The sequence below is a fragment of the Rhododendron vialii genome, chromosome 4a (assembly GCF_030253575.1).
Source record: "Rhododendron vialii isolate Sample 1 chromosome 4a, ASM3025357v1".
Lineage (NCBI taxonomy): Eukaryota > Viridiplantae > Streptophyta > Magnoliopsida > Ericales > Ericaceae > Rhododendron > Rhododendron vialii.
This window is the reverse complement of record NC_080560.1, coordinates 14,245,507-14,263,371: the sequence shown is the minus strand read 5'-3', so window position 1 is coordinate 14,263,371 and position 17,865 is coordinate 14,245,507. Positions and strand designations below refer to the sequence as shown.

At 39.3% G+C, this 17,865-nt stretch overlaps 2 protein-coding genes and 1 long non-coding RNA gene across 3 annotated transcripts; 2 read left to right on the top strand and 1 right to left on the bottom strand.

Annotated features, from left to right (window-relative positions):
- The first annotated feature begins 1,339 nt into the window (after nucleotides 1–1,339).
- On the top strand, nucleotides 1,340–11,330 carry LOC131322530 (uncharacterized). Its single transcript, XM_058353877.1, has 9 exons — nucleotides 1,340–1,875; nucleotides 3,348–3,488; nucleotides 3,834–4,214; nucleotides 5,918–6,022; nucleotides 6,629–6,769; nucleotides 8,536–8,739; nucleotides 9,021–9,113; nucleotides 9,269–9,380; nucleotides 10,853–11,330. The coding sequence occupies exons 1-9, from the start codon at nucleotides 1,402–1,404 to the stop codon at nucleotides 10,894–10,896; spliced, it is 1,695 nt and encodes a 564-aa protein (XP_058209860.1). The 5' UTR covers nucleotides 1,340–1,401; the 3' UTR covers nucleotides 10,897–11,330.
- Nucleotides 11,008–12,492, bottom strand: LOC131322531 (uncharacterized). The gene is made up of 2 exons (XR_009198871.1): nucleotides 12,257–12,492; nucleotides 11,008–11,765 (listed from the first exon to the last, which is right to left on the bottom strand). It is a non-coding gene; the product is annotated as an uncharacterized LOC131322531 (long non-coding RNA).
- A 2,092-nt stretch (nucleotides 12,493–14,584) lies between these two features.
- LOC131322529 (pentatricopeptide repeat-containing protein At3g29230) lies at nucleotides 14,585–17,149 on the top strand. The gene has a single exon (XM_058353876.1). The coding sequence runs from the start codon at nucleotides 14,810–14,812 to the stop codon at nucleotides 16,622–16,624; it is 1,815 nt and encodes a 604-aa protein (XP_058209859.1). The 5' UTR covers nucleotides 14,585–14,809; the 3' UTR covers nucleotides 16,625–17,149.
- Nucleotides 17,150–17,865: the final 716 nt, after the last annotated feature.

The window sequence follows — 17,865 nt, the reverse complement described above, 5'->3', positions numbered from 1 at the left end:
TCTCTCTTCCTTTATGTAAACAATGGTAGACGTTTTTCTTAATTTCTTTTGAAAAATATACATGAAGTTGAAATCATACTTTTTCGTAAAACTCATATTTTAGTCTCATTTTGGGACTGGACGATCCAGTTGAGCTTTTTGCCCCCTCTCCAAGCATATATACTCACACACTTTAATGATAGAAATCGTTTGTACTTTAGAACTCATTGAGAATATTGACCCAGCCTAGAGAAACTTATTTTGATTGGATATTGGTTGATATGATTTTATAATGCACAAAAAATAAATGGGTTTTGACCTTTAAAAGTAAATCCTATGCTATTTAAGAATTCATTTTTCTCAATATACATGCGTTTAGAAAATACATCAAAGTTCAAATGATATCCGATCAATAGAAGTTTTGACATAATTAATATTTTCAAGCGCTCTACAACATAAATGGCTCTCTAATCATCAAAATAAAGAGCTCAAAATAGGCATTAATAGAACCTTCCAACCACAAAGTAAGGTTATCTTTGTACTACAAAAAAGTATATATTTGGTCACGAAAAAGTGGCGAAGGAACTTTAATTTTGTCGCTAAATGAGTATATATATTTGGGCTATGTGTAAAGAGCCTTTGGCCGGCTTAATTTTTAAGGACTTTTTGGTATGTTTTTTTGAAATTTTTTACTAGATTTAGGTCAAATATTGATATAATATCGCTAGGATCGATGAGAGAATAAAAAAGCCAAATAACAAACTAAAAATGAAAAAATTTCGACCATGAAATATAAAAAAAAAACCTCTCAAAGAGAGAATTTAGCCCAAACAACTTAACAATTTACTATATCTTCTTTTCAAAGATAAATTTTGCAAAATATTAAATTATTTTTGATGTAATAAGTGGAGAGAAATAGATAGAGAAAGTTATTGAGAACCATAGAGGGAGACAAATATTTTTCTCAAAGATGGGAAAAGAACAAAGCCTAAGGAAATTGATTTTGGCACTCCAATTTTAATCAATGACATTCCACTTTGTGTGTTAATTATGTGAAAGTAAAAAAAAAGGAATTGCTATTGATTAAAAGTGAAGTGCCAAAATCAGTGTCTAATGGAGTATTAAATCAACTTAAAAAATTTGTTTGAAGGCACATCCTTATCCTTATGCTTCAAAAACAAACCCACGAACTGCAGGAGATAACTTCTCATATCCGTTGACTACAAGTCAGCATTAACGGTGGGCCTACAAAAAGAGATTCATGAGATCCGCAAACCACACTTGACCACGTGTCGAGTTCCCTGAGCCCCACCTCATCCTATCATTGTTCACCACTCTCTCTCCTCCTCCCTCCCTCTCTCTCTCACTCATTCTCAGCGATCTCACTCTCTCTCTCTCTCTCTCTCTCTCTCTCTAACAGCTATGTCCGACTCCACCGAACCTCCAGCACCACCTCCACCCTCACCACCGCCGCCGCCTCACCTATACGTACACCCTCGGCGCGAGCCGTTCGAGCACGGCCTAATCCCCATCCCGAAGCTCATCTTCACCGACGGCACCCAAACCCTAGCCCCACTCAAACAGAAACTCCTCCTCCGATCCACGCAAACTCACTCCCAGACTCACCGGGTCGACTCAGCCGCCGTCGCCGAGACCCTCCAGATCTCCCTCGACCACGCCCGCCTCGTCCTCGACACCCTCGCCGCCGTGCTCTGCTCCGACCGCGACGATGTCGAGTCGGTCGGGGCGGACGTGGATGACTTGATATTGTTTTTGTATATTCAGTCATACAAGAGGCTGCTGCCGAGGACGCATAAGGACTCGGCCGCGGTGGCCGATGTGTGGCCGTCGACCTCTGCTTTCGATGGGTACTTGTCGGCTCTTTCGCCGTTGCAGGTGGTTAATTATCGGTTTTATAGTACAATGCTGTCGATTTCGTGGTGAATTGTATGAGATGGATTCTTGAATTTGAGAGGGGGAGTAATTGCTCATTGGAATTTTTGGTTAGTTGTATGCGTTCCAATTGGAGCATCTCCGGCCTTACTCATATTCCTGTAAGAATTTGAGTAAAATCTTTATTTGTAATGAATAACACTCCAATGGGCAACCCCAAATTAAGCACAAATTTGAGTAAAAGCTTCATTAATGGCGCCGTTATACATTTGGGTGGGAAAACAGCCTTGCAAAATTTGAGTCTCTCTAGTCCCTTGATTTGAGTATAAATTTGTGTAGAACTCAGTTTGTTATAGGTATGAGACAAGGAGTGGGGCGGATTTTAGGGGGGTTTACTTAAATTTTGAGTAAAAGTAAAACAAAAACGGTAAGGCTGTAGATGCTCTTATGGATGGACTGCCTTTCCAAAACTTTTAAAAATGCTAGTATTACTATGTTTGTAAGCCTTAATAGATAGTTTCAAGTTACTAAGTAGTGTTCTTCATAACTTGGTTCTACTTATTTATGTTCGTCAATCCCAATTCATAACCGACCATCCCCCCCGCACACCCCCCCCCCCCCCACCCCCCCCCCCCCCACCACCACACACACACATACACACACCCACCCACATAAGTAGTATCCGTCACTTCGGTACATTCCACCATCCTGTATTCATTTGGCCCATGGTTAGAATCCTGCATCCATCTGTGATTGTTGTGTGAGATTGGTTGTTCAATTGTGTTAGGCCGGCAGGGGCCTCACCCAACTTTAATGCATAGATAATTTTGAGTAGTATTGATATAATAAGTAGTACATTAGTCTCTTATAGTCTAATAAAATTTGGTGTGATCTAGCCAAAAAGTCAAGTTAATTTACGTTAACATTTTCTCAATTTCTATGCGACAAAAAAGTTAAGTACGTGAGTGTTTTAGTTGCCTTACCAAAATGTATTTCATATAATTGTTCTTGCATTGATTCAAAGTAATTCCCGTACCCAATGTAGTTTATTAGAGTAAATAAGCTATGTGATACAATCAGTGAACCAGGTGAAAATATGTATCTTAGATCAGCCCTCCTCGGGACAAAATCCTGGCTCTGCCTCTGAATAGGTTTATTTGAACTACTTTTTGGCCTTTTTGCATATGTATGAACAAGGCATTATTGAAGAGATCAATCTATTCCAAAGTGGGCTACGGATTATTTGATATTGGTCATGGCCGAGTCGAGTTGAAAATCATTCTTAGGAACTTTGCTACTTGTTGATCACGGCGTTGAAGGGAGTAAAATTGATGTTGACATGTTGTAGCCTGAAGAAGAGTATTTGCTAGATTTCAATTGTCTGGTTTTGTTTAACCTTTATGTTTCGTAACCATATTGGGTTTTAGAACCTCGGTACTTAGCATACTGTAAGCTAACCTTTCAATCCCTTGCAGCTTGTGCGTAGCAATAGCCGCCGCTTTATGCCATCACAATCTGATGACGAGACTCATCAGTTATCCTATTTACAGAAGCATCTTGCCAACATCATCTCTCTTTTGGCTGATTCTGTGGAAGGAGAAAGCGAAGAATGTCTGGTTGGTCATATTTTTGCTTACATTTGCTATACCTTTTTGTTTTGTTTTTTGGTATTTAGGTCATTGGTAATTTTTTTTTAAATAAATTCAATTTCACGAACTTTTTCTGGTAGGCACTGTGTACTGGCTTTGACGTCAATAACACTTTCCATTTTGCAATGCATTGCAGTTCTATTACCTTTAGGCCTGATCAATGCTCTTTTTTTATGACCACTTGTTGGTTTTGAAGTTTCACTTCCACTTATAAATCGATGTTCCATTGCAATGGTTTAGTTTGCAATTTGTATGTGGTGGAAGGTTGTGTTTTATTTCCTTGCTCTGATGTTGGTTTGTCCTCATTTCCAGGTCTTGACAATGGAAAAGTTCAAGCACCTTGAATTCCTCATTTATTTTGGTGAAAAGGGATCAGAAAGAATTTTCTTGACCCAGGCTGCACCTTTTTTTGCTAATTCAGATCCCGACATGCCTGCTGCTCCTGTTCCTGCGACAGAAGTTCATGATTGGCTTCTACAGAACATTACCTCTGCTTTGGAACATATTTCTGAAAGATTTTCAGCAAAAGAAAATGGGCCGCCCAGTGCCTCTGATCAGGATGTTCCCATGACAGATGCCTGTGCAAGTTCGGCGAAGACCTCAACCAGTGCTAGGGGTTCTAGTTTTATCGAGGGGATCTCAAAGTCATCATGTTTAAAACAAGCATCTGATTTGCAAGGATCTTCTGTGAAGGTTAGGCTACTTTCCCTGGGTTTAGCATTTCATTTTGCAGTTTAAATATTGAAAAGTTGTGTTAGCTGGTGTTTGGGTTTTGTGGTGTTGTAGACGGGATCTTTTATTCTTTTAGTTTTGGAGTATTCTGGCCTCTAGGAGTCTGGGCCTTTCTGTATTATGCTGTCAGCAGATTGTAGGAGTATCTATATTCCGTCACAATTTAGTAAGCTCGAAGGGAGGCCCGTAAAACTGCCCCATTAAGCATGAATATTGCTCCACTGTCACTTGTATAAAACTGCCCCAACCTAGAAAGAGATTGCTTTTTTCCCCTTAGTAACAGTTGTGGGACAGGTATGCTTATGATACGTCAGTATCTAAGAAGCATGGATACGGATACAAGATACGGATACGTGGATTTTCCAAAAAGTAGGATACGATACATTGGGGATACATTGAATATAAAATTAAATAAAAAATATTATATATATTGTATATATGTATATATATAGAGTAAGCTTATATATATAATTTCATTCTTAAAATTCAATTAATGATTAAAGTAACAATAGAATCCATCATGTACTGTTTAAAAAAAACCAAATAATAAGGGTTTCCGTCTCAGTCAGACTGACTGTTTTTTAAATAAAAAAAAACAGACGAGAGAGAGAGAGAGAGAGGAGATATATATATGTAATATGTATACTGTATATACACAGTATGTAATATATATATACTGTACATACAGCGACAGAGATGAGAGGCAAGAGAGAAGAGAGCGAGAGAGAGATGAGAGAGGAGAGAGAGACTTACAGGCGAGACCGAGAGAGAGAGAATAGAGACCAGTAGACCACAGAGAGGAATCACTTCTTTCTTCCTGTCTTTTTCTTTCGGTTTTTTTTTTCCTGATCGATACGGATGAGAATTATCTAGCCCTAATTGCAGTTTAACCCATATATTTTAAGAAATAACATATTTACCCCCGCGCGTATCCGAAACGTATCCAAACGTATCAGGAGCATATCCGAATACCAAAAAATAAAATAAAAAACAGGATACTCTAGAAAACGTATCGGATACGCTTCCGAGCGTATCCGTATCCAATACGCGTACGGTACGCGATACGGAGGCCAAAATAGAGTATCCATGCTTCATAGGTCAGTATTACTCCACTTTGACTTGTGCTTATAAACTAATTTGTGGTGGTGTCTTCAATAGCACACTAGTTTAGACAATTGTTGTAGCTGGTTTATTGACTAGCTAGAAAAGTTAAGAAGATACTTGATTGTTGATTGGCAGATAATTAGTTCAATTGTAAAAATCATGATCAGAAATGGGGCGTCAAATGCAAACTCATTGGCTTAACAGGTTGGCTACTCTGATGCAAGCCTACGAACTAATTTGGCTTTCCTATTAATCTTGTTATGTGGATAAAGTCCAGTAGTCTAGGGTTGGGCTAGGACCCATGTTAAGTCTTCAAGATAAAAATGTAGGGCTTGAAATAGCTCTATGCTAGAACTACACCAGGCTAAAGAGTCCAGCCTCGCCTGAAGTCAGTGCCAAGAGAGTAACCATTCTACCTTCAGTGCTAGTCTAGGTTGATTTTTTTCCTCATTGTGTCTCTTTCTGATGCTTTGTGAGTATGAGTGGAATTTCATGTTTTCGATTGTTTGAAGTTTCTTTAGCTCCATCTTTGCTTCTAACATGGTGTCATATATTTGCAGGTTGGAAATTGTCATGATTCTGTCATATACATTTTAGCACCTTTGAGATATGCCACCATCTATGGATGCTCTGATGCAACTATAGTTCTTGGGGCTGTTGGCAAGGTACTCATGAAGATGTGTTGCTTTTGTGTCCTGATCTTCTTAGATTTGCAGTTCTTTTTTAAAGCATCGGTGGTTATTAGAAAGTGATGATATTCCTTTTACAGTTATCATCTGGAAGTGGAGTTTTCTACATCTCATGACAATTTTAGGACTGCGATCATCATAATAATCGTCTAGTCCAGATTACTTTAAAGTATGAGCACAATGTTTGTTCCAACTGCTTCAATGACAAGTGTATCAACAAAAGCCACTCCAATTTCCAAGTCTTTAAGTGGCTGGATGTGTCTTCCTGGTTCTAGCATTTCAAACTTTTAGTTCTTCTTTTGTTTTGACTCCCTGCATTACATAATATTCTTTTAGCCCCATTTGATGAAAACAATTTGTCTTAGACTGATACTCTATTTCATCCCTTTGGGAAGATGATATTGTACATGATATACTTAGCATCTTGTCATGTCAGATAATTAACTTGTTCAAGTTAACTTCTTGATTTTGTAAGAACATGAAATTTTTGGATGCCAGATGATTAACTTGTTCAAGTTGACTTCTTGATTTTGTCTTGTCATGTCAGATGATTATTGTGTATTGTCTAAATCTTGTTTACAGGCTGTAAGAGTGGAACATTGTGAGCGGGTTCATGTCATTGCAGCAGCAAAACGGATATGCATCGCTAATTGTAGGGAGTGTGTATTTTTCTTGGGGGTAAATCAACGACCTCTTATTGTTGGTGACAACCATAAGCTGCAGGTTTGTGACATGTCATTGTTCTCTATTTTGTATAGCACTACTTTTGATTCTCTATGGTATTCTCCATGTATATCATGAGTAGTGCTTGATAATTATTTACCTGAATGTGGTTGAGTTGATTCAATGGTTTTACCTTGAAATAATTTGAATCTGATATATGAGCCCTTTGTATAATTCTTGCCACTCCAGTTTAGAGCTGTAAGTTAATAAAACGCCAAACAGGTTGTGGGGGCTGTGTGGGTAGACGAGATTTATTCAATAGAGCCCTGTAGTTCCTTGTCTGCGCCTGTTTTAGCTGTGTTATTGAGGTAATAGTATTGAATAAAATATCTCTTGCAGGAAGGTTTGCTAGATATTTTTTGTAAAAAGAATAGTTGGCTCAATATAGACATGTCTAGGTGCCTCGGTGTTTTATTGTTCTTAGTATGTCTACCTTTTGCAGTCTTTCAGCAAAATATGGACTTCTAAGGAATTGAACAAGAATAGAGTCAAAAAGGACAGAAGTACTTTGTTCTGTTTAAAAAAGTAAGTGGTAGTGATGCATTAATACAACTCTGTCAGAACTGTAAGGTTTGTAGCTGTCATAGCAATGCACAATAGATTAACTAGAAGTCAATTGACACTGTAAATTCTATTGAACTCTAAAATGACGGAGAGATTGTCCATTTAGTAAGCAACAAGGCCCGACCATATCTACAAAACTGATCATGATGGTAAACCATGACTTGAATTGAGACACATTCCCAACTTGAAATTGTAATGGTTCTGCTACATGGGATTGCTTCACTGTTCACTTTTCTGTACTGAACTGAGTCAACTGACAGCTAAAAATGCATACCTAGACAGAGTTTTACTTTCTGGATGGAAATTAGAGGTAAGCTTTTAACAAAGAACATAATTTTTGAATGGGGATTTCTTATCAAGCTACTTGTCTTTGCAATCAAGAAGAGGGGAAATTGTAGCATGATAGCATCTCTTCTGATGTCCCTTGGTTAGATCTTTTCGGTTGCAGGTTGCTACCCCGAGCAACATTAGCATGCCTCAGTACTCTTGGCAGGATGAAGTTAATTGGTAAATTTGATGGGACAAGCTTTCATAATATAGCTCAAACACTAGCTTGGGTTTCAGTTGTTTATTACATCTGGCAGTGAACGAATCAAATAACTTTTAGAGGCCTACATAGACCCCCAGCTTCGCTTTTGCAGCATATCAAGCATGATGTCACCGTTAAATCTTCCAAATTTCATGCAGGCAAGCCTTCAGCGTTTAATCTGTAGAAACTGGAGTTGTTTTGCATTGATGAGATTTTTCCCCCTCTAATAATGGAAGGACTGCCTTCTTTTTCTCATTCCTCTTTGTTTTGCCTAATAAAATTCTCACACACATATAGAGGGAGGTCGAGAGGTCAAGCATCACACATGTGGGCGCGCACGTGTCCTCTTTCTGTAATCACATCTTTCTGTTGAGCATGGATGTTTCTATTTAAAATCCTAAATTCTATCTTGTTGTATATTGTGCCAACAGTTGCTGTACTCAGCCCTTGATTAACTGATTGCACACTTTATAATTGAACTTTAGAAATCTACAGTAGCGTCTTTACTTGAAACTGTAGGACTATTTATTTTACCCGTTAATGGTCTTATTTTTGCATGACCCTTGTGTCTTTTGATCTTTTAATCATAGATTTTCTGCTGCTTATCTTCATGCTCTATGTTGAATATTGGCTCTTGGAATTTATTTTCACGCTGTTGGCACATTTCGAGCAGGTGGCACCATATAACACATTTTACTCACATTTGGAGGAGCACATGAACCAAGTTGGTATTCAGGCAACTATCAACAGATGGGACGACCCTGTGGCTTTGGGAGTAGTTGATCCACACGATTCATTATCTCATCCTACCGGAGTATCTGATGTACAAGCTGAATCAGCTACCCGACTGGATCCAGATCAGTTCACAACCTTTTTGGTATGTTTTTTGGCAAACTAAAATTTGCAGATGGTGTCATATAAATTGATGTTGCATTGGCTAGTGCGAGATTGGTGGTTACTATTCACATTCATCCACTCCTTTTTTTCCTTTGTTAAATTGGCAAATCTTCAGCTTAAACACATTTTTGTTGTTTGAATCTGTATACTGCACCAAACATAGTCGCTACCTAATATGTGTCATCTTCACTGCTTCAGTTCTGGACCTTTTTCTAGTGCCTTGTCTTTCTTAACAGTTGGGATCTTCTTTTTGGTTTACAGATTCCAAACTGGTTTGAAGGTGAATCCTCTGGGTCCACAAAAGGCAATCCATTTCAATTACCAGATGCTTATTTGGCATCTCAGCATAGAAATGTATGTGCACTGTTACATTCTGATCATTGTGTGGCCATTTCGTTTCTGTGTCTTGCAATGGACTTCCATATTTACCTTTTGGAAGTGATTCCATGTGTTTCTGAATCAGTGTTCTGTGTGCCACGTACTGATTCGAGAAAGTTATTTGGTTTCAGCACAATAACTTGGGGGAGATGAAGCAAATTTTGAGGGAAACACAGCTTGAAGATAGCAAGAAGCGTGAATTATCAAGTGCACTTCACGTATACTTTAAGGATTGGTTATATGGTAAATATTTTTACTCTCTTTTCTTGCATTTTGTTCAAACTGTTTGTGTTGCGTATAATGGAATCATATCATCAGGGAACTTACCTAGATTATAGTTAAATGTTTCTAACTAGGAAAGAGGGCTTTTGGAGAAGAACAGCTTGGAATTTGAGAATTTGCAAATGAAAGGGCAAAGTCCACTTTGACCCCCTGTGGTTATCGCCATGTGCGGATACCCCCCTCATGGTTCAAAAGTGAGCACATAACCTCCCCATGGTTTGTAAAAATGAGCTGATAGACCCTTTTCCGTCCATTTTAACGTGAAGTGTTATACATGCGCCTTACAAGCGTGTGAGGCAGTGAAAATATATAGATTTAGGACCATTTTGCCCTCAAATGTCTACAAAAATCCACTCTCTCTCTTCTCCATAATCTTCCCCATTTCTTCCGCCCACCACATGTTTCCACCAGTTTTACCGGCGAACTCCATAGTCTCCAGCGAACCTTTACCATCACCACAAATCCAGATGGCGAACCTCCTGTACTCTTCGTCGCTGAAAAACCTCAACGCCCATACCCCGTTCGAGACAAAAATCAATGCGCCTCTGGTCCCCAAACATCTTCAACTGCATATCGATCGAAACTGTAGCTCTAATCTTGGACCCCACTTTCAAAACCCAGTGATTATTACCCTTGTTATAGTCGTCGGCGTCGGCATTTTTTGAGGAATTCGTAGTGGGTGAGTTTGTCAGGGACAATCAACTTGGCTCTGGGGGTGTTGACCCCGATGTGGAGGTAGAGCTTTGGAATTTTTTTGTTGTTCCTTCTCCTTGATGCCTGTTGCTTCTGGAAAAAACAAGAAAAAGAAAACAAGGATGCCATGATGATGAGGCGATGGTGGGCTTCTGGGTTTGAGGAAGATGAAGTGAAACCTGTGTATAGTTATATTCAAGGGCATTTTAGACATTTTGTTGTTTCCGTTAACGGCATAAGCACTGAACCCCCCTTTTTGAAACCATAGGTAGGTTGTGTGCTCACTTTTGAATGCACTGAACCCCCTTTTTGAAACCATAGGTAGGTTGTGTGCTCACTTTTGAACCATGAGAGGGTATCCGCACATGGCGATAACCACATGGGGTCAAAGTGGACTTTGCCCCAAATGAAGTCTGTATGGAATATATTTCATTTGTGCGTTTGCGGCCTTTAAACCTTTCGTTTAAATTGTTGGTGATATTGAAATCCTCGTTCTTCTTCCCCCAACCAACTGCCCGCCCATCCCAACATAGAAGATTAAAACTGTGAATTTCAAAATCCGCTTTTTGTTCAAAGTTTATACCATGTCACTGATCCAAGCATAAGAAAACAAGTCTCTCCTATTTGGTAAAATTAATTTTGTTTGTGACATGTATTTTTGTGAATTTGTTGTCTGAAGAATTCAGTAATGACAAGGTTTAACCCCCTCGTCTGCTGATTTTTGCTTAATGTTTTGACAGCATCGGGAAATATCCGGCAGCTTTACTGCCTACAAGGTGATTGAAATTCGTGGTAATGTTGTGACACAGTTTAGGCATAGAGAAATATGGAGCTTTACTTCTAGTTTCAACCGGTACAAGCTCCTCCCTGCCGTTTCATGTTGGTCCTGCAGGCAGCTGGAAATCAGTACCATTTACTTTGCTAACTCCCTGTATCCGCTCTTTTGCTTCTGTTTTCCGCTTTCTCTTTGCCCCTTTTTTGTTTTGATCTGTAGCATGTTTGTTTACCCTGGTTCTCACCATTTGTGAAATTCAAAAACTGTATTCAAACTGATTAGGTTTTGTTTCCCTAGCAGATTGGGTACGGTGGGAGTGGGCTATTGAGAGGGTGATGTGCTTTCCCTCCACCTCAACTCATCTCCCAACAAGGAACCGAGCTAAAATGAAACTATGTATAATGTAAAATACATTGATAGCATGGGCTATACCTTTTCTTCTCCTTCTTCTTTTTTCCGCTATTGGTCGCTTTGGTGGGTCAATGAGTTTGGTTATTACAAGAGATGTCGAATGTGCTGTAGAACAGAAAGGGTAACAGGTAAAAACTAGTAGTACCCAATTTCCTTATTGTACTTGAAAGATGAGTTGATTTTCGAGGAGCCTACTTTTTCTTTTTTGGATCAGATTCGAAGAGTTTAATATAGCTCCAACATAGTAGTAGCAATTTTGGACTCTTAAAGTTCCTGCTTACATTTGAAGTGTTTGATGGAGATGCTTATATATGTGAAAAAAACTTGGGTCGGAATGGTTGGTCGAGATTTGTGAAATTCGAGATAATCTGACTTTGATATTTTGTTTGAGGATTTGTGAAATTCAAGATATCTGACTTCGATATTTTGTTTGAGAAAACGCAGCTCATATTGATAAAAATCAGTGACTTAAATTGTATCTGGGAACAATTTTTTTTTTTTTATCGGCAAAATAAATTTTATTAAGAGGAAAAGAGAAGGAGGAATTCAACCAAAAATTGGATATACACCTAAAGGGCAAAGGCCAAACACTGGAGGCTTAAAAGTCCAAATACAAAAGTAAAGTTTACACCTAAAGGTGTACACACCCAAATTATTATAAGGCACAAAAAGGCCCAAACAACTGGCCCAGCATCAAAAACCTAACGACTGTAGCGTCTTCCACCCACAGCCACCGATTATGCCACTGCCGCCATCATCAATCAAACGACCAACACCGCCACACCAGACAACACCTCCAGAAGAACAACACCACACGCCACCATTGGCCACCGCCGGAGGAACATCCGATAAATCTAAAACATTCTAGATCTGATGTGAGGCTTCGACCAAACCGTTAGGCGATTACCAAGCCGCCCAACAGTGGAGCTCAGTGGGAAGCCGCACCGGCCAAACAGACGACTACTAGTATTTGGGAACATTACCACCCTTTTTGTTTAGTGGATAATTTTTGCATGAGAGTGGGTAATTAATTGTATTTCAAATGCTATATTTACCCATACTTTCTATCTATGAATAAATGTCTAGTCAATTATGTCCATACTAAAACTCATCTGCTGCATTAACCCATATCAAACAGTGCTATAAGTCTCTCAATCAATTGGGTCGGTACTTGCTTGGCTTAAATAAATCAGTTGACCCGAAAAAAAATTATCTTTCTTTTATTTTTTATTTATTACTTTCACGTTAAGGCTCCGTTTGGAATTTAAGGAAAGGGAAAGAAAAGAGAAAGAAAATGAGAGGAAAAATTTACTATTTATAAGAGCATCCACAGTGAAATAAACAAAATAAAAAATTGTTAAAGTTAGCAATGTTGGATCAAAAAAGTGCTCACATTTTTTTTTATGCGCTCGAAAGTCATTCATAATTAAAAACGCCATACTGCATCTACAGATTTCAATCAAAACCACGAAAGGGTACTACAGGAATAACCGGAAGGACTAATTGAAGTCTGAGAGCAGGGACATCTTCACACCGCCACATATTCAAAGGCAGGGTCGGGACACGTGGAGTATGCAACAAAACAAACAATTCCCTTCGAAAATCAAAACCCTAATCGCAGTAGTCAAAGCAGCACAGAGAAATCCATCTTCCCCAATACAGTAATCCAAAGCCAAAAGGCCGGCGAAACCGCAAAACAAAAACACAAAGTGCTTTTCCTTCACCGGTGAGGACACCACTCCAAAGAGCAAACTCCTGCTGGCACGCGGAGTTCTGGCCACGGAAGGGCAACCGTTGATAGTCCAACGCAGCTCCGAAGCCACGGCGGGCAGACCACTGATCAGAGGCAACAACCAAACCAAACCAGACACAGAAAAACTAGATGCAAAGTTATTTGTCCACCACCGCACCCTCCGGATCTAGGGAAAACCCAGACCGAAAAACAAAAATCGGACTGAAAAAACAACCAGAGAAACAGGGCTGAAGACAGCCAGAGAAACAAAAAAACACTCCAACCCAACCGCACACCTTAGTACTCACCGCCACCCCTCGAGAACTTCAGATCTGGGAACTCCGGCTGAGAAGACGGGCAGGGGAGTCCCAAAACGCCGCCAAGGCCTGCGTTAAAATAGCCCATCGCCGGCTGCTACAACACCGCCGCCCCAAATTGGGGATCTCAGAAAGAGAACGAACGGGATAGAGAGGAGAGGCGAGGAGGGAGGACGAGGGGAGGACGAGGCGTGGTGGCGCCCCCCTCCCCAAAACCAGGCACTGTAGTCTGAGAAAAAAACCAGGGGCGAGAGAAGTTAGAGAGAAAAAGTGCTCACATTGGAATAACCAAATCTAGCAACCTCTTAACAACTCATTAAATTTTGGCTCTTCAATAATCAAAATTAGCAATATTTTGTCAATAACAAAATTTTATCTTTCAATCAAGTATACCAACATTACACAAAAATATTTTCTCTCTCTCAATAATGTATTCAAAAAATAATTTTAAAAAACTGTAACTTTCAGATTTTTTTTTCTGTTTTTTTTTTCATAAACTTTTTTTTTACAAAAAAAAAATTCAAAAATTTTAAAAACTGTAAGTAAATAAAGTGTTTTTCAAAAAACTGTTTTTGAAATTTCAAAACTCTTTTATAGAAAATTGTTTTTTACACAAAATCTGTTTTTAAAAAACTGTATTTATAGTTTTTAAAATTTCAAAATTATTTGTGTAAATACAATTCTTTTAAAATTTCTCAAAATTGTATTTATAGTTTTTAAGTGAACAAAGTGTGTGTTTTTTGAAAAATTGTTTTTTGTTTTGAATTTTTTTTTGAACTGTTTATAATATAAAACTGTTTTTTTCTTTCAAAAACCGTTTTTTCAAAAAATATGCCTGAAATGAAGGGAAAAAATTTGGAGGGCCCATTGGTTTTGATTATGGGCAAAAAATAACCAATTTGGTATTTGGTATTGTTAATTTTAGCAACCTCTAAATGGATAATTAAAATCTGATGTGGCATGCTTTGATTATTCACATTTGCTTATTCCACTGCTGATGCTCTAAAACTTGAAACTTTTTTTTTTTCTTTCTCTTCCAACCAACCAAACAAATTTTTTTCCCCTTAAATTCCAAACATAACCTAAATTTTTCTACTAGATTATCAGTTTGTCTCGATAAGAGAAATTCAAAAAGTAAAAACTTAGTATCGAAACTCAATTTTTTAAAAATAAAGTGAAAAAACAAAAACAAAAATAGAACCTTTTTTTTTATTTGAGCAAATTTAAGTGAGAAATATATTCCACAGGGAAAAAAAAAAAAGAAAGGATTTTTCATACCCCATCAATTTTCTGCTTTGATCCAAACCTTATCACTGGTTTTCTCAATCTTGTGGCGAATGCCAACTGAAACAACGGTGTACCTTTTCTTACACCCATGTCGTACTTAAAGCTTACGTTCTAATGGCGTCTTTCTGTGCCCTAATACTACTTCTCCTCCTCCCTTAATACTAACTGAGAGAAGATGCAGATACCCATCCCAGTTCGAGCCCCGACATGGGTATCCACACGAAGACTCTTGGAACAGAAACTGTCAGATATCTTCAAGTGCACAGACCTGAAACAACTGAAACAGCTCCAAGCAGTCATATACAAACACGACCTCCAGGCCGACCTTTACTTCGCCCCCAAGCTCATCACCGGTTTCTCCCTCTGCCGCCAAATGGCGCTGGCGGTGAACGTCTTCAAACAGGTCCAGGAACCCAACGTGCACTTGTACAATTCTCTGATCAGGGCGTACGTTCACAACTCTCAGCCCTCAGAGGCGTTCTGTGCGCTCTTCGTCATGCAGTACCGCGGGCTGTGGCCGGACAACTTCACTTACGCTCTTCTGTTGAAGGCGTGTTGTGGGACGAATGAGTTGGGACTCGCGCGAATGATTCATGCCCAGATTGAGAAACTCGGGTTTCTCGCGGATGTAGTCGTGCCCAATTCGCTGATTGATAGTTACTGTAAGTGTGGTTTGTTAGGTGTTGGTGAGGCGAGGAAGTTGTTTACGGTGATGGGGGAGCGAGATATTGTGTCGTGGAATACCATGATTGGCGGGTTGGTGAAGGCTAATGAGTTGAGGGAAGCCCGTCGCCTGTTTGATGAAATGCCGGACAGAGATACGGTGAGTTGGAACACGATGTTAGATGGGTATTCAAAGGCGGGAGAGATGGACACGGCGTTTGAGTTGTTCAAAAAGATGGCCGGAAGGAATGTCGTGTCTTGGACGACCGTTATTTATGGTTATTGCAAAGCTGGAGAGATGGAGATGGCGAGGATTTTGTTTGATAATATGCCGGCAAAAAATACAGTTTGTTGGACTACTATAATATGTGGCTACGCTGAAAAGGGGCTGGCAAAGGATGCAATTAGCTTGTTTGAGAAAATGGAGGAGACGGGATTGAAGTTGGATGATGGAGTTATCATTAGTATTTTAGCTGCTTGTGGAGAGTCTGGCTTGCTTGGATTGGGTAGAAGACTTCATGCCTCAATTCAGAGGACTGGATATAAGTGCAGCACTCATGTGGGTAATGCTCTCGTTGATATGTATGCAAAATGTGGCAGCTTGAACAGGGCGTTGACCGTCTTTAATGGGATGGCAAACAAAGATTTGGTGTCTTGGAATTCCATGATTCAAGGGTTGGCTATGCATGGATATGGGGAGAAAGCACTTGAGCTTTTCTATAGAATGAAACAAGAAGGGTTTGCTCCTGATAGAGTGACCTTCATCGGTGTTTTATGTGCTTGTACGCATGCAGGGTTTGTCGATAAGGGTATTCACTACTTTAATGCAATGGAGACAGAATATGGAGTACTTCAAGAAATTGAGCATTATGGTTGCGTGATTGACCTTTTAGGTCGGGGCGGACGTCTTGAGGAAGCATTTAGGCTTGTCCGCAGCATGCCAATGGAACCAAATGCCATTATTTGGGGCAGCCTTGTAGTGGCATGCCGTATACATAACGCTTCGGAATATGCCAAGGAGGTGCTTCATCACCTGATTAAACTGGAACCAACAGATGCTGGTCATTTTTCCATATTGTCGAGTATATATGCAGCAGAAGGCGATTGGAATAGTGTTGCTAGTGTAAGGACGCACATGAAGAGCACTGGCACACAGAAGCCATCAGGGGCTAGTTCAATTGAATTGGATGATCAGGTTCATGAATTTACAGTACTTGATAAATCGCACCCAAAGTCAGATAGTATATATGAGGTGATTGATGGTTTAAGTCTGCATCTTAAGCCAGTTGGTTATTTCCCGAAGGCAATAGCTGAAGTTTTGTCTTGAGACAATGATTTGGGTGAATTGGATACATTACTAAAATGATACTTGTATTGCAAGGTTACTCTCAGTCAAAGTGGAGAGCACTATAATTGGTCCTATATCAGAGATCATATCACGATGGGGGAGAAAGTCCTTGCAGCTGATTTGTGCAGTCATGAACTGATGATATACCAAAGAAGGGCATCTAGTGTTCTATTTATTTATGACAGAACCTCTACAAGGCCATGCCCTTTGGACGAGCCCACGAAGAGCCGAGCCGAGCCAACACCAGATACCTACAATCACGAGCAAACAACAAGTATCAGTTAAGCTTGGAAACACCAGAGGGTGTCGAAGCCAAGACATCAAAATATAACGGGAATCTTATTCACATTGTTCATACGATGTAAACGTTGGCAGAAATAAAGTGCCGTCATTTTTATTGTTATTAGGTCATGAAAGTTGCAACTAGTTCTATTTTTGAAGATCTTGTAAGGTTCTTTCAATGGCTGAACAGATACACCCAGTTCCTGGGTAAAGTTTTATTCTTGACAAGGAAGCTTTAGACCCTGAATTTTCAGTTTCTAAAAAACTTGCTGGATTTTATGTTGAAGTTCTTAGAAGTGAGAACTGGTAGAGTTTCAACTGGTATGAGGTAAATTTGTTCTCTCTTCTTTTGTCTACTTAATGTATGTCATTTTTTCTTTTTTTTCTTTTTTGGGGGTGGCGGGGTGTTTTTGGACTTTTATGGTTCTTGCTTAAGGTGTAGCTCTCTCTCTACCTCTCAAATTCTCTACTATACAGAAGTCTGTGGTTTCGGTAGTTCTTTTTATTTTTCTGCATTTTGTTTCTTTTCTTTACAGATGAAATTCTAACAGGCCCTTTTTGGTCTGCGTTTTTATTGAGGGTGGTTCATGTTTTTGTACGCAATGGGTTGTTTAATTTGAGGGAGATGATGCGTCTAAGAATCAGTTCGTTGGGATTGTGGCGAGTTGTATGAGTCTTTGTATCCAAAACTTTTCAATGGTACTTTTCGATGGATCTGTCTCCGGTCATCACAATATGCTTCATATCCCATCGATCGAGAATTACAATGGCACTGTTAATGTTGTTATATGATGCTCTAATGCAATTACTCCATAATCATGGGGCTGTTGGCAAGGTACTCATGATTCATATGCAGGAAGACTATGCTCTCTACTTTTAAGTGTTACAATAGCGCCCGCCGTCCGGTTCTTCGTAGATTTCTTGTAAAGCACAACTAT

What these genes read in the sequence shown, in the direction of transcription:
- LOC131322529 (XM_058353876.1), top strand. Translation starts at nt 14,810, where the DNA reads ATGCAGATACCCATCCCAGTTCGAGCCCCGACATGGGTATCCACACGA.
- LOC131322530 (XM_058353877.1), top strand. Translation starts at nt 1,402, where the DNA reads ATGTCCGACTCCACCGAACCTCCAGCACCACCTCCACCCTCACCACCG. An exon ending in GTGACAACCATAAGCTGCAG is followed by an intron (nt 6,770 to 8,535) that starts GTTTGTGACATG and finishes CATTTCGAGCAG; the next exon opens with GTGGCACCATATAACACATT. An exon ending in TGGCATCTCAGCATAGAAAT is followed by an intron (nt 9,114 to 9,268) that starts GTATGTGCACTG and finishes ATTTGGTTTCAG; the next exon opens with CACAATAACTTGGGGGAGAT.